The 25,864-nt window shown below is 47.4% G+C and overlaps 2 protein-coding genes across 5 annotated transcripts; one reads left to right on the forward strand and one right to left on the reverse strand.

Moving 5' to 3' along the window:
* The first annotated feature begins 258 nt into the window (after window positions 1-258).
* LOC127343413 (uncharacterized) lies at window positions 259-4,368 on the forward strand. The gene is made up of 5 exons (XM_051369544.2): window positions 259-805; window positions 2,749-2,785; window positions 2,877-3,113; window positions 3,188-3,235; window positions 3,604-4,368. Exons 1-5 carry the CDS (start codon window positions 426-428, stop codon window positions 4,000-4,002), a joined length of 1,101 nt encoding a protein of 366 aa, XP_051225504.1. The 5' UTR covers window positions 259-425; the 3' UTR covers window positions 4,003-4,368.
* Window positions 4,369-4,543: 175 nt separating this feature from the next.
* LOC127343411 (LEAF RUST 10 DISEASE-RESISTANCE LOCUS RECEPTOR-LIKE PROTEIN KINASE-like 1.2) lies at window positions 4,544-25,419 on the reverse strand. 4 transcript variants are annotated; one of them, XM_051369543.2, is made up of 5 exons: window positions 24,622-25,419; window positions 6,572-6,604; window positions 5,839-6,123; window positions 5,299-5,749; window positions 4,544-5,180 (listed from the first exon to the last, which is right to left on the reverse strand). In XM_051369543.2, the coding sequence occupies exons 1-5, from the start codon at window positions 25,364-25,366 to the stop codon at window positions 4,724-4,726; spliced, it is 1,971 nt and encodes a 656-aa protein (XP_051225503.1). In that variant the 5' UTR covers window positions 25,367-25,419; the 3' UTR covers window positions 4,544-4,723. The 4 variants fall into 4 exon arrangements, with proteins under 4 accessions (XP_051225503.1, XP_051225502.1, XP_071684447.1 ...); XM_051369542.2 differs by lacking the exon at window positions 24,622-25,419 and adding an exon at window positions 16,592-17,524; XM_071828346.1 differs by lacking the exon at window positions 24,622-25,419 and adding an exon at window positions 12,098-12,927.
* Window positions 25,420-25,864: the final 445 nt, after the last annotated feature.

The raw sequence follows: 25,864 nt of genomic DNA on the forward strand, positions 1-25,864 counted from the left end.
TCATACTGTTGCACACCAATTTTTTTCTAGGCAAGTACCGACCACGAGCCCCTTCAAAATTTGAACACTAGTTTAACCATAAAATTAATTAACTAGTAACAAAATATATTTTATTTGTCATAAAAATTATACTGTTAGTACCACGACCGCAGAATTGGCCACGGCAGCTGGCAGCCTCAGCCGATCCGCCACATTCCTCCAACGGCGTCGCTCCTCTCGCTAAATCTAAACCACGTCCACCTAAATCATCATCAAAATTAAACACACTGGCTGGCTGGCTGGCTCGCTCGGAAAAGTTCGTTCCCAGTAGTAGTGAGCTCCCACCTTCTCCCTCTCTGCTCCCACCAGCACCACCACCAAACCCTCCGATCCAAACCCTCGCATGCCGGCGCCGCGGCCGCGCTGCTGACGACGCGGAGACGGAGATGGGTGGGGTGACGTCCACCATCGCCGCGCGCTTCGCCTTCTTCCCGCCCACGCCGCCCTCCTACACCGTCGTCCTCGCCGACGCCGCCACCGGCCGCCTCCTCATCCCCGAGATCTCCCGGCCCCCCGCGCGCCGACGCAGGCGGGACGGCGCCAGCGCCGGAGGGGACTCCTCCTCCTCCGCCGCCGCCGACGACGAGGACGGCACGGAGGTGGTGCGCCTCCGCACGCGCCGCGGGAACGAGATCGTGGCCGTGCACGTGCGCCACGCGCGGGCCTCCGCCACGCTGCTCTACTCCCACGGCAACGCCGCAGACCTCGGCCAGATGTACGGGCTCTTCGTCGAGCTCAGCCGACGCCTACGCGTCAACATCTTCGGGTAAATAAAGCGCTTCCCTCATTCCCTGCTTCGCCCCGCCCGCTCGCTTGTCTAAGCTGGATTTGCCCGAGGTTTCCTTCGGCGGAAACTTCCGGGAGACGTTTGGGAAAGGAAAGCGCCTACTTCGAAAGGTGTTTGGATACTAGTAGTACTACTAGTATGTGGTGTGCATTTATGAGTAGTATAAAGATTCGGCGTGCCTATTTCCTGATTTGCTGCTGCGATTTTGCAAATGGAGGCTGCTTTTCTATAGTTGCGGGAAAAATATTGACTCGTAGCACATAGATGGGGAGAGTTATGAATCGCACACAAAATGCTCATCCTAGCATTTAGCTGCACTGCTGCTTCGGCTTATTAGTTGGTGAAAAACAATCTAATTACTGGTACTAGCTGCGGATGAAATTTAGATTCATTTTCTACCTGCCACGTCTCCCCCTTTTCCGTTAGTTACAAGTATTAGCACCATACTAAATTTATCTAAGCCATGAAAACTGACCATCCATGTCTTGCTGCCCGACACCTACTTGGTTCTTACTTCTGATCGTATAAGGAACACCCTATCAGTCCATCAGTTTCGCTCTATGGTTACTTCTTACCTGTATACCATGAAAATGGCTCTATGGTACTGGACCCGAAACAAGATAATGTATTCTGTGGAGGTACCTTGGATCTTACAGAGCAAACTTTTGTGGTGCTGAGGAGATTGTATGTTGTATTTCGAGGCATAACTAGTGGGTCTGTCTGCTGGATCACCAGTGTACCTAATGATTAGAATGATGCAGGCAGATGTGTGTCATATTTTGGATCCCAAGGGACCCCCCTTTGCCCTTGTACATACAACTCATTCACACATTATATTAATTGGGGCAATCTTGAAACACGTTCAAATGTAAGGTTTCCTTTTATGCTCGTGCTTGATTTATGCTCACAGTTAGTACCCTACATAAGAAATGTGTTCCCACCCTGACATCCATCTTAACAGATCCTGATTTGCTGATTCGGTGTGCCTATTTCCTGATTTGTTGCTGCTATTTTGCAAATGGAGGCTGGTTTTTACGATTTCAGGGAAAATTGTCTTGTAGCGCATAGATTGGGGAGAGAGTTATGAATCGCACACAAAATGCTCATCTCATTTAGCCGCACTGCTGCTTCGACTTAAATTTGTGTCTGAAATACAATCTAATTACTAGTACTAGCTGGGATGAAATTCAGCTGTATTTACTGGTAGCTAAGCTGTCACGTCTCCTCCTTTCCCGTTAGTTACTACTCCATGAAAAGTATTAGCACTATGCTAATTTATCTAGCCATGAAAAGTGACCATCACTGTCTTGCTGCCCAACACCTACTTGATTCTTGCTTTTCATGTTAAGGGAACATCGCATAACCCATTAGTTTGGAAAGAAAACTCAATCAAATAGCAACCTTCAAGGATTAGATGGGCTGCAGATTACATGACCAGTTCCCTAATAGGTGTGCTGTATATGATTGCATACTGCAGAAATTTGTAACTCTAAAATACTTTCAGGCCATCTCTTGTCAGTTATACCTTTAGATGGTAAGAATGATTCTATAGTACTGTTCCCGACATTGTGGGTGTGAAACAAGATAATGTATTTTGTGGAGGTAGCTTGGATCTGACAGAAACTTTTTTCGATGATGAGGAGATGGTATGTTTTATTTCGAGGCATAACTAGTGGGTCTGTCTGGTGGAACAGCAATGTACCTCATGATTGGAATAATGCAGACAGATCCATTTATGTGCGTCATATCTCAGATCCCAAGGGACCTCCCCTCGTACACACAACTCATTCACACATTATATAAAATTGGAGCAATTCTGAGCCTCATTCGAATGCTAAATAGGTTTCCCTTTACGCTTGTGTTTGCATAAGAATCTGTTTCCTCCCAGGCATCCATCTTAATAGACCCTGTATGTGTTGCAGGTATGATTATGCTGGTTATGGGAGGTCTACGGGGAAGGTATTATGTTTGCTGCTTCATCTTTAAATTACCAGTGCTAATCTTCTGTGCAAGCTTATCTTAATGGACATCTTATTCTTCCATTGAACAGCCCACTGAGTATAATACATATGCAGACATTGAAGCAGCATATAACTGCCTCAAGGAAAAATATGGTGTGCCAGATGAGGATATAATTTTGTATGGCCAATCTGTTGGAAGTGGTCCAACCATTGATCTTGCTTCACGATTACCAAATTTGCGGGCTGTGGTTCTGCACAGTCCCATTTTATCTGGACTGAGAGTACTATATCCAGTCAAAAAAACATTTTGGTTTGACATTTACAAGGTAAATTTTACTCCCACCTTTTCCCTTAGAATTGTTGTTGACAAATGGCTGATACATTTTCCACTATTCTGTAGAATGTCGACAAAATCAGCCTGGTAAACTGTCCAGTTCTTGTCATTCATGTAAGTTCTTTTATTTTATGCTTTTTAAATTTCCTTTTCAGTGGTGTCTAGTTTGTATGTTGGTCTGTTGTGGGATAATAGATTTGTTTTGTCTTTGTATACCACTACATTGAGAAGCTGAAAATAGATGATTATCTGTAAATGCCCACCAAGTCAAGTATATAAAAGTTAAACATAAATGAAGCAAGAACAATCAGAAGTCGAAGTTACTGGAGTGAAATAACTGCTATTATGAGACTATGAGGTGTGCTATGTGGTTTCATTAGTATAATATTTATTGCCACTGTTTCTACCTTGAATGTTTCTATCTTATAATTTCGGTGCTTCAGTTGTCATAACTGAAACCATTATCATAACTGTTATACCAGGGCACATCAGACGACGTGGTTGATTGGTCACATGGGAAGCAGCTATGGGAGCTTTGCAAGGTGAAACATTCGCCTTTGTGGCTAAGTGGCGGTGGGCACTGCAATCTTGAGCTGTATCCTGACTACATCAGGCACTTGAAGAAGTTCGTATCGGGCCTTGGCAAAAAATCGACGAAACCTGACGTGAAAGAGGTAACAGCGACAGATGACACTTCTAAAAAAGATACAGAACCTGCATCCGTGGACAAACCCCAAGAAGATGCGAAGTGCCGACAGATCTCGCGGAAGAGCTTAGATAGTAGAGTCGGGAAATCCAAAACAGCAGATGCTGCTGAAAAGCCACGAATGAGCTCAGATGATGTTGACAAGTTTCGGAGGAGAAGATGCTTGGTTTGGTGATCCACGATATGAATTTCTGAATACCATGCCATGAGAATCAAGCAACCGTGTCACATTGTACAGCGAGGAGCCACACTAGCAGTTCCCGCAGTGGACAGATAACCGCTGTTTTAATGTGAGAAAAAAGAATCAGGAAGCTGTTGTATAGTTTCATTTATCAAAGAGGTACGTCTGGACATGGTAGCTTTCTCGGTTAATTAACATGTGTGCAATTAACCTGTTTTGCCACACCAGTCGCATGCAGTAGGATTTTCATCATGTAAAAGTGTACCATTATTGTCTGTAATCACAAGGAAGAAAGATAGAACATTTGCTGCCACTTTGTGCAGTCTAAAGTCTTGGTGCAATCACAACCAGCATTTCCTAGTCTGGATATGTCAATATAGTGTTCATATGTTACGTGGCTTCAAGGAGCTTCACATTGGTTGTCTGGTTCTACACTTTTGTGTCTTATATAATTGGAATCTTAACTGCTAGAAATGCAAAATAGGCAAATGCAGTATTAGACATGTAATCATAGCATCTAACTAACATAGCAAGCTCACCACAACACTCTTATATATGTGCAATACAATGCCTCTGCTCTGGTAGCCAACAAACACATATTTACATCACCAGGAGGGAAAAAAATGTTGGGTCGTGCAAACACGGCAATAAACTCTCGGTAGTAAGATACTACATGAACATGAATAGAACTCAGCTGCGAACACCTGATCTAAATCTATTGGCTAGTGTTAGGAGTGGTGCTCCTGCTGTCCCATGGAGCGTGCACGGTGTTAGGCGAGAATGGTGGTTCAAGGTCCTTGTCTTTGCCTACTCCGCCGTTCTCCGCCACGCTCCCGTCCTTTATGGCCCTGAGCACGTCGTGCACCTCCTTGATCGGCGGGCGCATCTCGCCGTTCTGCTGCAGGCAGCGGAAGGCCAGCTCGGCCACCATGGTCATCATCTTCTTCGTCGCCGGGTCGGACTCGTAGCCGAGCTGGAGGTCCACCAGCTCCTCGAGCTGGCACTTCTGGATACGGTTGATGGCCATGCCGGCCAGGTTGATCTCGTTGCGCTGCCTGGTGATGTCGACGGCGGGCTTGGACGAGATGAGCTCCACCAGGACGACCCCGAAGCTGTAGACGTCGCTCTTGTCGGTGAGCTGGTAGCACTGGTGGTACTCTGGATCCACATACCTGGCATGCACAAAAACACACAAGGAATTGATGTTACATGCCAAAACCGTGAGAAGCTTTCTACCTTGTCTCTTGTCCTGTATATATACTTGCTTAATCCACAGGATGAATAGCATACCCTGGGGTGCCTTGGGGAGCCGTGGAAACGTGCGTGACGTCGAGCGGGAAGAGGCGGGAGAGGCCGAAGTCGGCGACCTTGACATGGAAGTCTCCGTCGAGGAGGATGTTGTTGGTCTTGACGTCGCGGTGGATGATGGGCGGCTCGATGGCGTGGAGGTAGGTGAGCGCGGCGGCGGACTCGATGGCGATGTTGAGGCGGAGCGGCCACGGGAGGGCGCGCTCCTGTGCGCGGTGGCCGTGCAGGTGGTCGGCGACGGTGCCGTTCTGGACGAACTCGTAGACGAGGAGGAGGTCGCGGCTCTCCTTGGAGGTGCAGCCGTAGAACATGACGAGGTTCGGGTGCCGCAGCCGCGCCAGGATGGCCGCCTCGTTCACGAACTGCTCCACCCGCCGGTAGCTGTTGTTGTACAGCTTCTTCACCGCCACCACTCGCCCGTCCTCCAGATATCCTGGATCCATCGAGAGTAACCCCATGAGTTTGCCATTAGCGCAGCTTAGATTGTTGCAGACACTGGCTTTCAGAGCGTGTCATGTATACCTTTGTATACGGTGCCGAAGCCGCCGTCACCGAGCTCCCTGTTTTCGTTGAAGGAGTCGGTGGCCTCCTCGAGCTCCTCGTAGCTGAACCGGCTGCCCATGCCCTGGACGCTGCCAGACTCCAGGTCGAAGCCGTCCCTGGAACGCGTCGGGGTCCCGCCAGAGCCGCTGTACTTGAGGAGCTTTGACGACGAGTTCACCACCTTCCTCTGTTTCCTCCTGCGAATGAGGAAGAAGACTATTCCGGCAGCGACAAGGAAGAGGCCAGCGGCACCTGCCACCACACCTGAAATAGCAGACGAAGATCAAACATGTTAACGGCCTGCATAGCTGCACAACCTAGAGAAATGCACAGGTAGGTTAACTGCAGGTTGCAAACTGACATGGCAATCACCATTATCTGTGTGCGTTTTTTTAATGTTTAATCTCCCAAAAATTCTTTGACTAGTATAAATGTTCGGTCTAGTGTACCATTGAAGAGGTGGAGAAAGTGAAGTGGTGAAAATAGAAATTTTATCAGTACATTGGAGTAGTAGCTTGATCAAGAACGCAATTAAAATCGAAGTACAAGCAGGGAGTGCACCGAGTTCATATTTCACATAAGATACTGCATCGCTGGTCAACCACAGCTGATAGAAAAGCTCTAAACCCATGCATCTTGTTCGGCAACCGAACATTAGCAAAGCAAGAAATTAACTGCATGAGTATTGGTTGGTATATAAGTGACACATTACCTCCTATAGCTGCTTTCCCCTTGCCCTTTGATCCTGCATATCAATTAACAAGCACACAAACAAGTCAGGAACAAAGTTTGTGAAGATTTACTAGGATACTCAAACATCTAGTTTGTTATTTTTTGCAATTAATTCGGATCGTTTATTGGAACCTAAGTAGTCTAAGAGAAGATTTTGCATCTGCTGCCTCTATGTGTGATACAAAGAAGCAACATGGGGAACTTTGCCAAGGTGATGTTTGTTCCTAATAAAGCTGTCACATACTCGGTTGGATATATCTTTTCGATGAACAATGACCTGAAGTTTAAATGTCCAAATCTTGTACCAACAGTGGAGCAGACGTGGAATCTTTGCATTGGTCCTTTTCCTAGGTTTTGTTGATGAATCATCATTTTGTGTGAAGAAAGGGGGCATGATGACATGTAAAAGGAAAATAGTAGAACTTATATAAAGTTGTAGCAAAGTGTACATGTTTATATTTTTGCGATGGGTTTAGCCCTTAAAGTTGAAGTTAACATGTAGACATGATTACCCGCAAAAAAACATATAGACATGACATGACAGATATACTTTTGTAGAGAAACATGACGAACACCTATATATAAGTAGTGCATCGGCATCAGGAAAGAAAGCTGAAGAAGTCATAAAGGCAGGAAAGAACACTGAACACATATGCTAAGAAAAAAGTTAAAATAATGGAAAGAAAAAACATTACCCTGACATCAGAGCTTTTGGAAAAACATTCAAAATCAAAGACCAGTGGTCTAAAAAGTCTTAGAATCTATGCTTAACAATGAACTGCAATGTTTCAGCAATTACAGATCAATTTATATTCCCTAAAAACGAGGGAGCAGAATTTGAGCCACCAACTCACACTATCTGAACTTGTCTAGGTTAGGTTAAAAGGTAAAAATCTGAATAACATCATTACACCACACCCCAAAGTGGTTCAGTATAGACGTTGATGGTCCAAAGCAGTTCTTTTTTGTAGTCAATACGATAGGATATTTCATATATTGGGAGGTGAACCAGATCTCAAGTAGCTGCATCTGGCGTATGAGGCTAATGCGGTGTGAACACCAGCGAGAATGATTGTACCTCTCTTGCTGAAAGTGTGAAAAGATGTTGACCTATCAAATAAGCAGGGGAGGCTTAGTGCACAACAACTTTGCTCCTGATAAACCTAATTGGTTATTTTCTATCATTAATTCAGAATATTTATGTGAACCTAGGCAGTCCAAGAGAAGATTTTGCATCTGCTGCCTATCTGTGATACAAAGAAGCAACATGGGGAGCTTGGCCAAGGTGCTATTTGTTCCAAATAAGTTGTCACATATTCTGATGGATTTAAAGTTTTTCTCTATCGACGAGCAATGATCTGAACTTTTAAAAATTCAAATCTTGTACCAACGGCAGAGCAGACTCGGAATCTTTGGACTGATATTTTTCTTAGTTTTGCTTATGAATTAATATTGTGTGTGAAGAAATGGTGCATGATGACATGTAGAGCCTAGAGGAAAATAGTTAGGACTTGTGTAAAGTTGTAGCAAAGCGTACACGTTTTACATTTTCTGTGATGGGTTTAGTCCTTAAAGTCTCAGTTAACATATAGACATGACACGACAGATGCTTTTATAGAGAAACATGACGGACACCTATAGGTAGGGCATCAGCATCAGGAAAGAAGCTGAAGAAGTCATAAAGGCAGGCAAAAACACATACGCTCAAGATAGTTAAAATAATGGAAACTGTATCTTACCATGAAGTCAGAGATTTTGAGAAAACATTCAAAATCAAAGACTAGTGGTCTGGAAAGGCTTAGAATCTGTGTTTAACAATGGCTGCAATGTTTTCAATTGGAGATCAGTTTATCCCTAGAAAAGAGGGAGCAGAATTTGAGCCACCAACTCACACTATCTGAACTTGTCTAGGTTAGGCTAAAAGGTAAAAAGCTGAATAACGTACACCCCCAAGTGGTTCAAATCAGAGGTTAATTGGTTCAAATCAGTGCTTTTGCAGTCATACAATAGAAGATTGCACATATATATTTCGGAGGTGAAACCAGATCTCAAGTTGCTGCGTCTGGCCTATGAAGCTAATGCGATGTGAAAAGATGTCGACCCATGAAATAAACAGGGCAAGGCCTAGTGCACATCAGCTTTTGCTGCTGAGTGCTGACACCTACTAACTAGTACTACTAATTCTTGGTTAGCTCTTCCCAGGAAGCTGCAGTAGCTGATGGATCAGAGACTAGTCGATCGACCCGTCCTAATTAATGGTTTCTGAATTCCGAACCAGTCCATGGAATTGAAGAGCTGCGTCGCTGTGCAGTGCAACTGCTGTGTTGCTTAATTTTCCTCTCAGCGTGGTCGTACTGAAGCCGACGTGATCGATCGATCATCGATGTGGCCAAGGCCCTGGTCTGCTGGGTTCCAGAAACACTAAACCCCTTTCAATTCTCAACTCAATGGCGATGGGGCCATTAGGAGGAAAATCGGAGGCATCTTTGTCAGATGGGGTTGCTCCACAATCTTTGTCAGATGGGAAGGAAGGAAGGTACGGGGAGTCGAATCGTTTCACACGCCGATATTTCTCCCTTAAAAAAAAACAAATACGCTGATAATTCTGGAGTTGGCCCGGCGTAGGCATCTGTCAGCGTCAGATTATGACCGTGGATGAAGCTATGGCGCTGAGCCGATGGCTTGAGTTGGCGTGCAAAGTGATCGCCACGCGAAGCGACCCAAAGTACGGCGACAGTTCGATGAGAACGGCTTACCGGACAGTGTCGCGGCTGATTCAGAAATCTCGCTGCAGCCGTCGCGGCCCGCCGCCAGGGTGCCATCGGCGCAGACGCAGCCCAGGAACCCGCCGGTGCCGTTGTAGCCGCACCTGCCGCCGGCCTGCTCGCACCGGCCGCACGGGCCGGAGCTGCCGACCCGGTCCCAGCCGACCTGGAACCCGGCACGGAGCGCCTCCGCGTACCCGCCGCGCCTCCACGCCGCGCTCTGCGCGTCCGCCCGCAGCGCGTCTCTGAGCACGGGCGCGCTGTACACCGACTGGCACGCGCGCCACCAGTCTTTGGGACGGACCTCGGGCTCCGGCAGCACGAAGGAATCGGCTGTGCTCCCGCAGGTTATCGGCTTGATGCCCGGCGGCTTGCGCGGTGGCTTGGGCACGAGCTCGGCGGCGTCCGGGGGCGCGAACTCGCAGCCGGCGAAGAAGAGGAGGTAGGCGAGGGCGGAGGTCGGCAGGTGGAAGGGGCTCGGGACGGTGACGTTGTGGCCGACCGTGGGGCAGCTGCCGTTGCTAACATCGGCGTCGGCGAGGGACACGGTGAGGCTGTCGTAGTCGATGTCCGAGACTGTGTACTCGTCGTCGCCGAGATGGAGGATAGACTTGGCATCATCGTCGCAGTGGATGGCCAGGCCGGGGTAGCCGCAGTAGGAGCGCCGCTCGCCGTACTCCTCTGCTCCGTCGGAAAGATGGAACGGGTACCGGACGCTCAGGTGGCCGCAGGTGGAAGGCTCCGGCTGGCAGCTGAAGGTGTCAGTGGCCGGATCGCCATCGGAGCCCGCGGCGAGGAGGACGACGAGCAGGCCGAGGAGGATGTGACCGTGGCGGTGGCGGGAGAGGGGAGACATGGCTGGTTTCTTGTCTGGCTGGCTGGCGGGCTCGAGGCCGGATTGTGCGCAGTTGGTGCGGATGGTGCCTGCCTCCCGTTTATAGGCCGTCCGTCGAGCGTACCTCGGCGGGGTTTCGGCGAGGGGTTAGCCGGTTGGGTGGGCAGTGCAGGACGTACGGTGCATCCATCGCTGTTGATAGGACGCCTTGTGGCAGTTGCGACGTGCCACCTTGCCGCAGCTATGAAGGTCGCCCGACCTGTACGTTGCGCCTCTCTAGTCGTCTCCCATGTCCTCGGGTGGGTGGGCCCATCGCGACTCGACTCTCGAGAGTGGTTTCTTCTCGGTTGGTGTCAAAGAAAAAAAACTCGTGGGTCTATATGTATGATATAATTTGGACATTTTATTTTCTCTAGAAGATTGCAATGATTCTATACAACCTTTTTCAATCAAATAAAAAAATGTCTAAAGGTGACGGCCCAACTGGTCCCGGCCCAATCTTTTATTTCCCTTCTCACACACAAAAAAGAAATATAATGAACCAACACGGGGATCAACCCCCGTTGCTCAAATGATTTCAAAAAGTTTCAAATGATTCAAAAGAAGTCCCAGCTAAAACAGACAACTCTCGGTCTCGGGTACTGTAGTTTCTATGAACCTTCCAATTCATAAAGCGGTCAGTCTTTTTCCTAAATTTTCAAATTAATTCGAGAGTACTTCAGATCTGTAACAAGGGATTTAATTCAAAAATTAAAAAACCATAGCCGAGTTGTTGGGCCACGAATTTACCCACCAAAGATCAAATCCTAGTGATCACGTGTCACTCAGACAACTCGTGCATGGCAAGATACCTAGCATCCACCGATTGCGATGCGCGCGTGACTAGGGATTGCGCTCGTGGTGCTTTTGTGTGTTCGTCGGCGTATTTTTTGTACTCAAGAGAATATAATCCATGAGATCAAACCCTACTTAGATTGATTTAGGGAACACATGGTTGCCGGATTCACGATGTGTGGTGGTGCCAACCGAGCCCAAACTGGATTTCATCCACCACCATTATCGGGGTGTTGGCATCGAGTGCAGGCCAAACCCTAATCCTAGCTAGGTGCTTCCTTGGGGGATTGCAATAGGAAATGGAAGGTGATGTAAGACAGGGTTGAAATAAAGGTGGAGTGGCAGAAAGACTCATAAACCTTCGAGAAAAATACGCTTACTGAAAATGCAAAGTACTATATGCTTTTGAATAAATCACCACACGTCCACACCTCTAAACAGAGCCAAATCCACATGTTGTCACGAAAGAAGAGGGACTCACATCTATGTAGAGTGGTCAAAGATGACGTCCCACTCTTTCTGACGACAGCTGCGGAAAATATCCGCACAATCATATCTAGCTAATAAAAACGTTTGCTTGAAGGAAAACAATCGCGTCCAAATCGGGGCGAGATCGGACCTACCTAGAAAGTCTGGACTGTGTAGCCCTAGTTTCAATTAATAAACGAATAAAACATGAACTAATATATTCAAGTTACAGGTGTTGCACGCGCCTAAAGAAACAAGGCGAACTGAATATTCTGAATTGTGCGAGACCTGACAGGCTTTCGTTTACAGTCATCGGAAACGTTCAGGCTTCGCACTAGCACCTCTGTTGGTGGGAGATTCAAGGCCATAACTAGCGGCAGGCACTCCGAGTCCGAGGCATGGAAAGGTAACGGAGGGTGGAAGATGCAAACTGCCCAGCAATTTCAGAAACTAAAGCAGAACAAGGACTCAAAACGGTTCGGTTTAAGTCTATCTAGATGGAGACTTTTGTATGGGTTTAGTTCTTCAACATCTGCTCAAATATCTCACAACAAATTCGACTCACTTGCTATTTAGAAAAATGGGTGCTTTGAGAAGTGCTTACCAGTTGAATTGTACGTGGTGGCAGTGCAGTTCTTATCGTCGATTTGGCCGTTGGTGCACAAGCAACCGAGGAATTCTCCTGTTTGGCTGTAGGCACACCGTCCATTGGATTGCTCGCACTGCGCACACGGGAAGGGTCTCTTGTCCCATGACACCTGGAAGCCCTGACGAAGAACCTCGCTGTATCCAGTGTTTGTCCATGCAGTATCGTTTGTGACGGCCTCGTCATATTTGAGCACAGGAACTCGTATGACCAGGCTGCACGCCTGCGACAAGTTCCCTTCTTCAGGCACGCTTTCCTCGGGAATCACGAACGACAGTCCAGGAACACCTTTGACGAAATCTTGGCATGTGATCGGGCCGATGGTAGGTTGTTGGAGGCCTGGCCCGAAGGTGCAGCCGAGGAAGAAGACGATGTAATCGACCGCAGTGAAGTCCAGCCATGCGCCCGGTGCAAAGGTCACGTTGTGATCGACTCTTGGGCAGCTACCGTCGACGAACTCCGGATCAGCTAGAGAAACGTTTGCGCTCGCGCCGTTGATGCTCTTAACTGTGTAGTTCGTTGTTGTGCCGTTGAGTTGCAGGATGGGCTTGCCGTCGTCGCAGATGATCCCGAGGCCAGGGTAGCCGCAGCTGGAATTCTGGTAGCCGTTGAGCTCTTGCCTCTCGCTAGAGAGATAGAACGGGTAGGTGAAGTTGATGCCTCCGCACATCTGAGGTTCAGACAGGCACATAGAGGAGTCATAAGTATCACCGGATGCAACGCCATGAAAGATGGCAACCGAGAGAAGGAGAAGCAGCAGCAGCCGCTGGCATATCAGGAGAGGCATGGCTAGCTAATGAATTCAGGAGAAGTTTCTCTGTTGCTTGCCGCAGCTCGCCTCCGCTTATATGTCGCCAAGGCCTTGTGTGTGAGTATCCGCGGGCCGATGAGAGGGGCATGCCAAGACTCTTCGCTAAAACTTTAAAAAAAAAAAAATGTTTGGCTTTAAGGGGAAGAAACCCAAAGCGCTGTGATTTTACTAGAAGTGATTGTGTGTACGACACCAAATTGCGAGTGCGGAGACTCGAACCTGGGCGGGCGGGGATGCATCAGCCCATCCCAACCACCGGGCTATGCCTCGGTTCACACTTCGCTAAAACTTTGACCAGCCGGGTGTCGCGCATACGCCGGCGTGCCACGCAAGTCGGCGGCTAGTACCGTCGCTGTTCCTTCGAGACGTGCGTGGTTTTTTATTGGACCATGCGTGTGGAAGAAAAAGGCTTCTAGAGTTCTAGTTCCAGTTTTTTTTTCCACGAAAAGTTTTCTTTCATTTGGGAATTGATAAGATTTATTATTTCAGAATTGTTAACTTAGCGCTCAATCAAGTCTATTACACACAGATTACTCGCCACTAGTGTGCAGCTGATAATTTTCAAAAGAAGAAAGTCCACTTCTTGTCCTTGAACTTGTGGGAGAGTTCACTTTTCGTCCTAAAAGTTATTTTTAGTTCAGAACGGATCTTAAACTCTCGGAATAGTTCACTTTTCATCCTTTTCGGTTGAGTTGAGAAAATCGCTAAGATGCAAGGAAGAAACAGTCAACCAACCGAATTGGTTTCGAGCCAGACTAGATCCAAGCTAGCTGAGATGTCGAACCCAAAAAATTGAAACCCTTGTATCCATGAACTAGTCACTCGCTCGATTTTATCTCTCTTCAATTCACTTAAAGCGCCGTGCCACGAAGACTAACTTGCTTTGCATATCATCATCGTCATGCACCTCTACTCCTGCACCATTGACTTGAGTTTTTTTTGCCACACGTGACACATATTTGTCTGGCTCAGCCGGGATAAGGACTAAAAGTGAATGACTCCGAGAGTTTAAGGTTCATTTTGAACCAAACAAAAGTTTTAGGATCAAAAGTGAATATTCACTAGAATTAAAGGACCAAAACTGGACTTTCTCCTTTTCAAAACAATGACGCCTAACAAGGGGAAGAGGCCCTTGGCAGTTTTTATAGAAGAATTACTGAGTAGAACATGGGTTTCGAGTGCGGAGACTCGAACTCAGGTCGGCGGGCATGCATCAACTTGCAACTATGATTTTTTAATTGCAAATCAAGTTTTCTGTTCGAAACATATGCGCACAATAAAAAAATTCATCTAGAATTACTAGACCGACGAAAATGAAGCTAATACTCATCTGAGGGAGAATTAGCCACACAATCTTAAAAGGACCAAGGTGGTCTGTTTTAGTCCGCGTGGGTAGGCGGACACGAAAAATAAGCTAACCTAGCAGCCCGACGCAACTGACGCACTGATCGATATATTTTAGGCCTAACTTGGGGTCTGCGTGGACAACTCTCGTGTCCTCCTGCGTCCGCCCAGGGCCTGCTTGGCAGCGGTCGAACAACCGCTTCGTCTTCTACGAGCCGGCACCGGAGGCGGCAATGTGGCCTTCCGCATAGGCTACTTCGCCTTCTACGGGGGCCTTCAATGTTGGTCGGTTCGTCTTCTATGCATGCATGCGTGGACTCCAACGCCGGCATGATGGAGTCCACGTACTCATCCTTTTTAGGCAAGCAGACATGCCTAGCCAAGGCCATTGCCACTTCCACCGAGCCTTCCCCACACAGACCACCAACAACGACAACAATCGTGTTGCCATGGGTAAGTCTTACCCTGGAAGAAAATCAATCATGATCACGAGGCTGGGTCCTCGCGATATGGCAGCCTCCGTCCACCTCCCCCTCATCGCAATCCACAGTATGTCCCAGTGAATGTGGCGTGGTCGCTATAAAAGACCAGGACACCGACATGGTGGAACGAAGGTGGCACCTCAACGCGTGGAGGGTACCGGTACCGTTGGTGCAACTGGCGGGGTGAGAGCGTGGAGCGCTCCTGCCACCTGATCTGATCTGCGGGAAGAACTAACCTACGCCCTCAACTCGTTGGCATGGGACACCTTCGGGCGGTGGAAATGGGACCCGGGATGCCGCGCCTCCTTCCTAGGAGACGACGAGTCGGACTACGGTGAGGCTCCCGCGCCCTGGAAGGAGGAATAGGAAGAGGGAGGCGAGGAGCCGCGGGATGACACCCTGTACTACCTCGGGCTCCTCGCGTGGCAACGTGAGCAGCTGGAGGCCATAAACAAGGAGGACGAGCTCCCCTACCAGCGAGCCAAGTTGGATGACAACGTATCCCTCAAGTTGGGCATCACCGCGTTGGAGTTGGAGGCCCCGTCCGAGTGGCAAGGCCTGGCAGGTCAGCTACCAGAGTCCACCTACAACGTCGCAATAAATAAAAATTCCCCTTATATACAAAATTTTCTTGTCTTCTTGCTGGTCCATTTGGGTCGGAGATGAACCCAATGGTCAGACCTATTTTAAAAATAACACTCTACATATTAAAAACTTAATGTACATAGGGCAACGGAAAATAAAAAAGACATTAAAAATAACTAGGGTTTCCGGCAGGCGCGGCGCCTACTCCTCCTCGGCGGCGGCAACCAGGTCGACGAACTTAGACTCGGGTCATGGCTACGACCATCGACCATAGGTGGCACCAGAGCTGTGGCCGCTGGAGTTGGACGCCTAAGTGCAAGAGGAGCTAGAGGAACTGGCGCTAGAGCCGTATGTGGACAGGTTGACGATACGGTCCATGGCTAGGTCAATGGCGACGTCGGTGCAGGTTGGCGTGGTGGAGTCTACGGCGACTGAAGATAACTTTGTATTAAAAATGTATTAAAACTGATTAAAAAATTGATTGAGAAAAGATAACCTCTTTTTATATCAAGAATGCATTAAAACTGATTAAAAAAATTCTATCCACAGGCTGACCCAAACCGATTAAAATTGACAAATTTTGTATCAAGAATGGATCGACCGCTGAAGATAACCTCCTTTTTCTTACCAGGCTTAAGATTACCTTAGTGGGATACAAAATGGGCCAGATTAAGGAATCGGTCAACTCTCTTCTGGGAACATACTTTTTCTTCTGAGTACTAGCTAAGGTTAGAATACATAAACAAACGTACCAATCAGAGCAACCGTTGGCTGTTTCACATGGAAACGCTGCAGAAAAGCTACTCGATCGCATGCGGCGGGCGGCCTGATGACGACGAACCTCACTCGCGAGAACAGGAGCAAGGGGGCGTGGAACTGGTCAGGAACCATCCTTGTCGACTGACGAAATCAGGAACGAATATCTCCGCTACGCGCTATTCGGTTTTCAGGCAGGCTCCGCTGGTTTTTCAGACTACACGTTTGCGACGGGCAAGAAACGCGCGCGCACACGGGGAGAGGGGTTGTGAAGCTACGACAGAGCTGCAAGTCACCATGGAACTAGACGAGAGAGAGCCAGACCGGCATGTCAAATTACTAAGTACCGAGGTTCGCACAAATTGGGTTTATCGTCCGGCGAAATGGCTATCGGCAAAGCGAGAGATACTGTCGGGCAGTTGTTTCAGAGGGGAATAAAATTGATGGATCAGTTGTCAAGATTGAAGAACTTACTTGGTGTGGGGTATGCGGAAGCAGGTGTGGCGCCGTTGCAATCCTGAACGCCCACCTTCCCACCGGGGCACAAGCAACCGAGGAATTGCTTGCTCTCGCTGTAGGCGCACCGTCCGCCAGCTGACTGCTCGCACAGGTTGCATACTTGCTCTGTGCCCGGGTTCCATTCCAGCTCGAACCCCCTCTGAAGCACGGCACCGTACGCCGTCGGCAACTTGAGCAGACCACTTCCCAGTAGAGGATCTTTATGTACCGGCACCTCGAAAGTATGATTGCAGTGGCCAGCCAGGTCGTACTCTTGAGAAACGTCGACTTTCTCAGAGGTGAACACGAAGGAAACACCGTCTCCACTGAACCCTTTGCAGTTTATCTGGTAATCAGGTAAATCAGGAGGCGACTGATCGCCTGGGTTGTAGCAGTCGAAGAAGAACGTCAGGTTGTCCAAGGAGTCGGTGTAGCTCAGCCACGCTTGGCCGAGTGACACGTTGTGGCTAACTCTGGGGCATAAGTTCCCGCGGAGCACGTCGGTGTCCGCGAGGACCATGTGGCGATCGTCGTAGGAGATGTTCAGGATGGTGTAGGTATCTCCATGGAGATGAAGGAGCGGGGCTATAGCTTTCCCCTCGCCTTCGCAGAAGATCTTCAGGTCGTTGTAGCCGCACGAGTAGTTGGATGCGTAATCGGGTGCTGCTCGTGTCGCGTTTGACAGATAGAATGGATATCTGATTTCAACGCCGCCACAACTGAATGATTCCGAGCACATGGAATCGTCGTAGGTACTGAGCGGAAGGGGGGAGACATGGGAAACATGGACGACGAGGAAGACGAAGACGAGCAAGCGGAGTGGGTGAGCCATGGCGACTGGCGAGAGGAGGAAGACGAATTTGGCTGCTTTTCTTCTCTAGTCCTACACGGCGCCGCTGGTTTCGCCGAGCGCCGCCGTATTTAAGTGGCGGGCGCGACTGGGTCTGGTGGAAATTGCTGTTGGTTGGTGTGACGGAGGTGGGGGACACGCCTACTCTGGGTGAGCTGATCGGAAGACCTCAGCAAGTTGGTCTCTGCGTCTTGGCAGCTTGTGCGAGGCAAAATGAATCTAGCGTGGGCTGCTGCCTGGTACGTGACGCCAAGGTTTTAGTTTAGTTGTTTGACTTGACTTCCACGCCGATACGTAGCTCATGAACTGAAAACGCGTGCATAAGTCGCATTAATTGCATTCTAGGATGCCGATCGGTACTTACTCCCTCCGTCCCGGTTCGTAAGGCAAAGTTTTTAAGTATCTTGGTCTAAGGTGAATTTTTATTGTCTAAATTTCCACGTAAAAACATTAACATCGGCGCTGCAATTAATTGGGAAATTAAAAAGAACTTTATTTTCTACCCTTTAACTACACATGGTGCATGCAAAGTACTAATGAGTCTCTTTTTACACGGTGGGATACGAAAGGAGGAGTCTTTGGCATGCAATAATGAATCAGTTTTACTCCCACATTAAATGCAAATGTGCCTAGGAGGTAAGGCATTTTAGGACAAATATTTTTTGAAACTTTGCCTTGCGAACTGGGACGAAGGGAGTACTAGTTCACTTATTATAGTATGCGAAAACCCAAACCGAAGCCGAGTTACATGTAGCCTTTCAGTTTCAAAATTTTGGAAATTATAGTTTTTAGTTTTAAAAATATCTGAAAAAAATATGGATGTAGACAATGATGAAATCTATAAACATGAAAAATCTCAATTTTTTTATATATATTGTAGACTACACAAAAATAACAAAATCTGACAGGTTTTATAGTTTTTTAAAATGTGCACTATTCACTATTCTCAGATCCACACATTTGTCATTTTTTGTAGATTTCAAATTGTTATTCCAGTGTATGTTTTCCTCTGCCATTCCACTCCTCATTTCTCTTCCCCGTTTTTAATTCTTCATCAATAGAGGCAGCAGGAATCTCAGGATTCCTTCGATTTCTTCTTCCATCCTATATAAGTACTCCTATTGCATGGATTTTTTGGAGCACAACCATAGAGAAGTCGAAGGAAAAGCTACAAGCTGCTAGGAAAAATCTGATAGAAAGATCTAATGGGAATTAGAATTTCCCATACCACATTACCACCGAAATAATTCGGTTCGCGTCCTCGACATATAAGATTTGATCTAGAGATGTGTACCCCTACTGTTTTCTATTTTTTCCATCCTCCGATTCCCGTCCCACGTTTCCGTCCCCCGTACCCACCATGCCAGAAACATGGCAGCTCTGGGCACAACTTGCGCATGAGATTTTTTGGCAAGAACATGTCTACAATTCCGTAAGAAGGAGGATAGATGCGCAATGTTCATCATTGCCTAATAACCTGCTGAAGCTCAAAGTTTCTTCTCCTGGAAAAGTCTATCTGGAGTTGATCATATATCCTGTATTTGGTTTGGTTATCGACTGTATCGGTGACGGTTGTTGCCGAGGAACAACTTGGTTTTTCCCGTTGGTCTTTGTAAAAGTACTTTATTATGGTTTCTGGCTTGGTTTTGTTTTCAATTTTCAGAAGTTAGGAGAGGTTGTTCTACTATGAGGTAAGGTGTTCATGTTTGGATGTTGTATGGCTGACATTTGAGTTTCTTTATTGAAATTGGGGGCCTGTTGGGGCTCCTCATCTCGAAAAAGCATGATATATCCCATAAAATGTTCTCAATGTCTTGATACAAAACATTTTAAGTATTAAGTGCATAAACAGAGAGATGACAATATGTGTTGGAGGGAGAGACTTCCTTTTTGATACAAGGAAACTATGAAATGTAAAAAATATATAAGAAAATTATCATATGATGACTTAATCCAAGTGAAAAATAGGTGAACGATGATCATAATAACATAACTTAAACTAGTGATGCAGACTAGCAAAGTGGATGAATACACTACATCTAAACATGATAAAATTGGCAGTATAATCCAATTGCTAAAATAAGAAAATCTAGCAAGATCTCAATGGAGAGGACGAAAACACGTACAGTGCAGCAAGGGCGGAACTATTTGTGTTGTTGTCATCACTCATGTCACCGAGAAGGTTGTTGACGTACGGAAAGAAGTCATCGGACCACGTGGTGTTGCCAGTAGTCACGCTATACCGCTCCCCAAAAACCCGATCGCCCCTCATCCATACAGATCTATGAGAGCAAGCCTTCAAAGACATATTGTTCCATCCTTCGGTGTACGCTGAAAGATATGATGGGAAAGACAGAGGTGGCGATGCAATGTTCTGGTGGCAGGCAGTCTCATATGCTACGTCCGCTTTAGGGCGAGGCACGATTTGTTTATAGACAACAGAGGCAACACGAGCGATAACAAAGAAGACGAGGACACAAACAAATCAGATTCACCCTCACAACATTTTCAACTTCACATAGATAAAATTGTTCAAATTTTCCAAACATGTGTGGTAAAAATAAAGACAACTCGTACACAATGCACAGGTAGTTCCTCAGCTCAATCCTGAAACCCAACACACACATCACGATATGGCGAGCAGGCAGAGGAGGAGCCCACGTATAGGCCTCTTCTTCTCATGCTCTTACACCATGTGAAAGCGCCTCCCTTATAAGAATGTTTAACTCTTTGCGATTTCCCGCTGCTGCTTCTGCGGCTCCTGCTGCTTCTACGACTCCTGCTCCCACGTTTCTGTTTCCCATCGAGCTCAGATCTCCGTGCCAACGACTGGAAGCATCGGCTCTTTCCTTTCTTGCACCGAGTTCTAATCGTAGCCTCCTTAGTTCCCTTTTCTCCTTGTAAAGCAAGTATCTGTATGCTAAAAGTTCTTCTCATGTTGCATCTTCATCCAAGAAACCTCCACGTGCGATTGCAGATTTTGCCTTATCCCATGCTTCGCGTGAGAGCTCTACTAGAGGTCTCCCACGCATGCGCGCCGCATCAACATCTGGAGTCTCGGTTGCACCTCAATTGGCTCTGTTGCTGACGTTGGCCCCACCATCATTGTTGGTTCCGTCAGCGTGCTGGTGGCCGCTGATCGCTTGGAGTGCGGCATCGCCTTTCCAGATTGAGACGAGCTTGATCAAACTTCGGGTTCCCGTGTTGATCTTCTTCTTTCTCATCGGATAGATCCTCCTACTCTCCGTCGTCCCGATTTAATTCCACCATGCACATCTGATGACTGCTAAGTAGTTTTTATTAGTGCAAAAAGTTGGATATGAAGAAGCTTTCCTGATTCTGGAATCTACGCTATCTCCGGTGTCGCTGCCCGCGTTGTCGATGCTCTTGGTCCTCGGGTGCTGAGACACCCGATCCAACGCGTTGCTGCTGGTTGTCGATACCGATCTGAAAGATACCTCATCGAGTAACCCGACGAGATCTCGCAAGCTTGTCGCAGATCTAACGTTGCTCCTTGCCATCTCGTCTGAGCGTTTACCGCGTGTGGATATGATGGATGATGCTGATGAAGATCTTGATGATGCCGATGCTTCCGCCGTTGACTCCGAACGGATCGGTTCCAACCGGCGAAAACTTCCTTGCGGTCTGATGTAGCTCCCGATCGTCGGATCCCTCCCGCTCGGAAAAAGTCGCCAGAAGCTGGGAGAAGGGTGGGTGGGTGCGGACGAAAAATTGTCGATTCAAAGCGCACCTGATCCCCTGATCTAGTCAAGTTTTTTGCTTGAAGAAGAGGTCATCGAGTTCGTGCCTCCAGCGTCCAAGCTTCCCACAGACGGCGCCAATAACAAAGGGTTAACTTCTTCAATGCTCATGATGATAGAATTGGGTTTCTTGGAAGGAGGACACTGACGAATCAACAAACCGGTCAGCCAAGCTAGGCAGCCGACGAATATTATTATCGAGGGAAAATCACCGAGATTGCATGATGTGAAACTAGGGTTTACAAGGTGTCTCATATGATTGAATATGTCCCTCCTCGGTGGCTTCTCCCAGCCCTTATATAGCGGGCTAGGTCTCAGAGTACACCTCTGGTTCACCCGATATGGGGTTAACTTTTCTAACGTGATATCTTCGAATTCTTCTGGATTTCCTCATGAGCTTTTTTCTATTCCTTCATGGGCTTTGTACCAGGGATAGCAATGCTTAGGACCAGATATGGTATACCATGTCACTAGCTCTTTCCATGCCTGAATGGGCCAATTGGGCTTTTGTGATTTCACCAAGATAATTGGTTTACTATCAAATTGGATGTGGTAGCACTACAATTCCAACACGAAGTACTAATTGAGTTTTTCCATCTGATACTCGATTTTGGGCCAAACATTTTTTTTCTTGAGATTCACACTTAATTGGTGTCTGGAATGAAAATATGCAACTCCGTGTTCAAGGTATACGTCTTCCAACATAGAGGTAATAAAGAATATTGTCGTAATTAAGTTGGTGTTACTCACACTCTCTACCACAAATTTGGAATCTTGAATAATACAATATCTTTATTTTCTCGATTCCTTATATATCTCTTATATGCCTATTATGTAGTGTCTCATGTGAGGGTGGGGCTCACATTTTCCCACCTCTTTTAATGGCGAGTAGTGTGTAACTAATGTATAAGATATCACAGGAATATTTGATGGCTCATACCCTAACGTACCGGGAAAGGAGCCGAGGTGGAAATGACAAGTTTCCCTATAATTCGGGGTTTCAACCGCTAGGGAGATTCACCCTTAAGTTGATGTAATCTATGATCATTGATCCCAACTTGGAGGACATACCAAGGCTTATCCCTCAAGATAAGACGCCTATGTAGAGAACCCAAAGGTCCCTCGAGGACCTATAAGCATTACATGTGCAAGACGCACATACCTTGATCTTGCAAGGAGCCAAGACAATGAGATCTCTTCCACAACCTAGGTGGTGGTATACCCCATCAAGATTAGCTACTAAATCCATGTATTGTTCCTTTAGATAATAAAGAAAAACATGCATGATGTAGAGCTAGTAGCCAACTATGGGCCTAAACCTATCGGTGTCTTCATAACTCGATCATTACCCTTCAACCAGTTATTCTATTCCACTTCTAGAGAGAGAAAAAACCAAAGAAGAATAATACAATGAAACATTTACACAATTCACCTATCCCGAGCACACACAAGGGAACCATAGAGATGCACCGCTATTCTCCGTTCGTGGTCTGCGCTGCAGAGAGTGGAGAATCGAGACCTCTTTACGGAGGTCTATACACGGTTGTAGGATACGGCGAGAGATACTTTTTTTCCTACATGGGCGGTAGCATAATCTACGGATTGGGCCACCATTATCATCTTAGGCGTTCTACAATTGCTCATGACTGATATGTAATTCTCCTTAGTCGTTTTTGTACTTTGAGATTTTTGCGACTCTGAAACGGATGTGTGCATCCTGGTTATGCAGAGCGGGTGTAATTGCTTGTTTAAATAATAAAATACCCATTATCGAAAAAGTGAAATCCAATCCATGAGACAATTTGATCCATGGACGGCACCGTCGTGGTAAATGTCGTAATTTTAGAGGAATCGTTACCGCAAGACATAGAAGGGGAGGTCTTCATGGCGTACCCTTTTGGTTTACTTCATGCATGCATCTAAGAGATGATAAGATCGACGGCACACAACCCAATCGTCCACGCCTCTTATCGAAACACAAGAGTTTCACACTTTGAGACATATTTTAGGGGCTATCGGTTATCATAAATATATCATACTATATATATTGTTCCACATAAGGTAAGAGGCTATCATGTAGAATTGTAGATGTGTGCATCAATGGATGCACTGGTTGGGGAATATCTTACTTTTCGGGAAAAAAAAACATATGGCTCACTCTTTTGTAAAATAATTACGCATGTTTGTCAACTACGTAGGAGTTTCTGACACTATGCTATAACAATTTCAGAATATGGGTAAATTTGTAGAACTTCAGTGACTTAACCGAATTTTATAGTTAGTGAAATGTGCATGAGATGCTTGCAAAATACCCTTGAAATTTCGGCAAAATGAAACAGTGCAGACATGTCGAGATCAAAAGTCGAACGGGGAATGGATTCGACAGACAACCTCGTAAGGCTGAAAATCCAGATTCGGCGAGAGGTTTGTGTGATTTTGGAGGCCGGAAGTTGCAAACGTCAATTACTTCGTTGATAGCTGCTTGAAACCTAACTCGTACTCCTACTGTAGTAGGCCATTAGGTATGAGACAGCGAGACACTGATGTCTGTAGTTTGTTGATGTGCGGTCATTACCTAAGTACAATTGTACAGTACCAGTGTTCTGGCACGCGGCATCAATCGCTGGCGGGGCACGCGATATTGAGTATGAACGGAAGAAATCCTCGTGGGGTGGGGGTCGGTACCAACTAAAACCAAACCAAAATCTTCTTGTGTGCCGTGCACTCCTGAACTTTCCAAATTCCAAACTTAGGAAAGATCTGAAGACGGGAGAGGATCCCACGCTACTACCAGTCCACCGGAGTCCGACTGTCTGAGCTGCACTTGCTCTGAGAACTACATAACGTGAGAAGCAACTGGCAGTCGATCGGTTCAACACTTCAACACGACACGGAGTAGGAGGCAAGATGGTCACCAGCACTTAGCTATCGTTGTCGATCCGTGAAGAAGAGCCTATCTCCGGCAACCGTGAAGTCGCGAACCCAATCTTGACTCTTCAGACACATTTGTCCAGACGTGCGTTAACACTGCTTCTCCGTCGCTGGAACTTGTGGCCTAAACAGTTCTTGCTGTTCAAGTGGACAGTACTGAGAAAGACCTCCCCAGGAAGCTCATAAAAGAAGAGGGAGACCACTTAATTAGATTGCCGTGCGTCACTAAATGGTTTAGATGGTCCTCCTGCTTCAGGTTTCTATGGACAGTAAAAGACTGGAATCCATCGATCAACTATTAAGTTGCTACTTCCGAATGTTGTTTTGTAGACGATGCGTTCTAGCATTTGCTCCCAGGAGTTGCTCGTGGGAGCATCAAGCCCAAACAAAAACAGCGCACTATCGACATTGCCAACAGATAAAGAGTTCGTGTTCCTGGAACCAAAAGTAATTGCCATACGTACCGCACTTGTCCGTGGTCGGGCCGCCATTGCAGAAGCAGGTGAATCCCAACGATCCATTCGTCTGGTTGTGCTGGTAGCCGCACCATCCGCCGGAACTCTCGCAGATGCCGCACTGCCCCGAGTGCGGGCTGTAGTTAAGTTCGAACCCAGCCATGAGCATATCAGCATATCTTCTGTCCAGAGGCACATCTCCCATACTCTCCTTGTGAACATCCAGCACCGGCGCCACCACCGTCGCCTCACACCCGTACTCGTACGCCTCACCGGTGTAGCCATCGCCGGTGAACACGTACGAGCTCTTGCTATAGTCTGGACAGCCCCTTAATTCCACGGCAGAGGGCCAGGAGGCGTTCTTGGTGCAGTTGTAGAAGAAGGTGATGTTGGAGTCGGAGCTTGTGAGATGAAGAGGGGAGCTGGTGTCGATGGTGAGGTTGAAGTGGAGGAGCGGGCAGCTGGTCGTGTTGAAGGCTTCGGCGTCGCCGACCAGGGACACCGTGTGTGTGTCGTAGTCGATGCCTGAGACTCTGTAGCGGTGGTGGGATTGGTCGAGGAGAATTAGGGTGGTGTTGCCCTCGCAGGCGAGGCCGAGGCCGGAGTAGCCGCAGCTGGAAGATGTAGAGGAGTTGAGCCAGAACGGGTAGGCGATGGTGAGGTCGCCGCAGGTGGCGTTGCTGCAGATGGATGGGTAGCCGTGGGCCGTGGCGAAGAGGAGCAGCAGAACGGGGAGGAGGAACAGAGGAGGCATCGTGTTCGTGTGTGGACGAGGAAGTGGAGGGGGAGACTGGGGGAGTAGTGCCGATTAAGTCGGCGAGATGGTGGTGCGTGAGAGTCAAGTGAGGGTGTTGGCCTGAGCGCGACAGCTTCGAGTGAATGTGGAAATTTTGGTCCTCGGCTGAGCACACCCGGCAGCTCGCGATTGCACGACGATTGGGACTAGCATAGCCCAACCCAGGCCCCAGCCTGTTGCTGTTATTCATGGCGGACGACGACCCAGCGTAACGCGCGCCAGTGATGGGGAATGGTCACGGGCCGGAATGCATTTTGCAGGTAGATTAGAGCATCTCCATCAGGCTAGGTAAGTGACTAAAAAACTAACTTACGGTACACAAAAAACGGTGCTCCAAAAGATGTCCTAGACTTACTTGGTGATGCAAAATTTTGGGGGCAGTCTCAAATTTTAGACTCTTGTGTTGCATATTTGCAACACGGGGGTTTTCACAAAACAAATCGGTCGGTGTGTGCA

Source organism: Lolium perenne, chromosome 3 (genome assembly GCF_019359855.2).
Source record: "Lolium perenne isolate Kyuss_39 chromosome 3, Kyuss_2.0, whole genome shotgun sequence".
Lineage (NCBI taxonomy): Eukaryota > Viridiplantae > Streptophyta > Magnoliopsida > Poales > Poaceae > Lolium > Lolium perenne.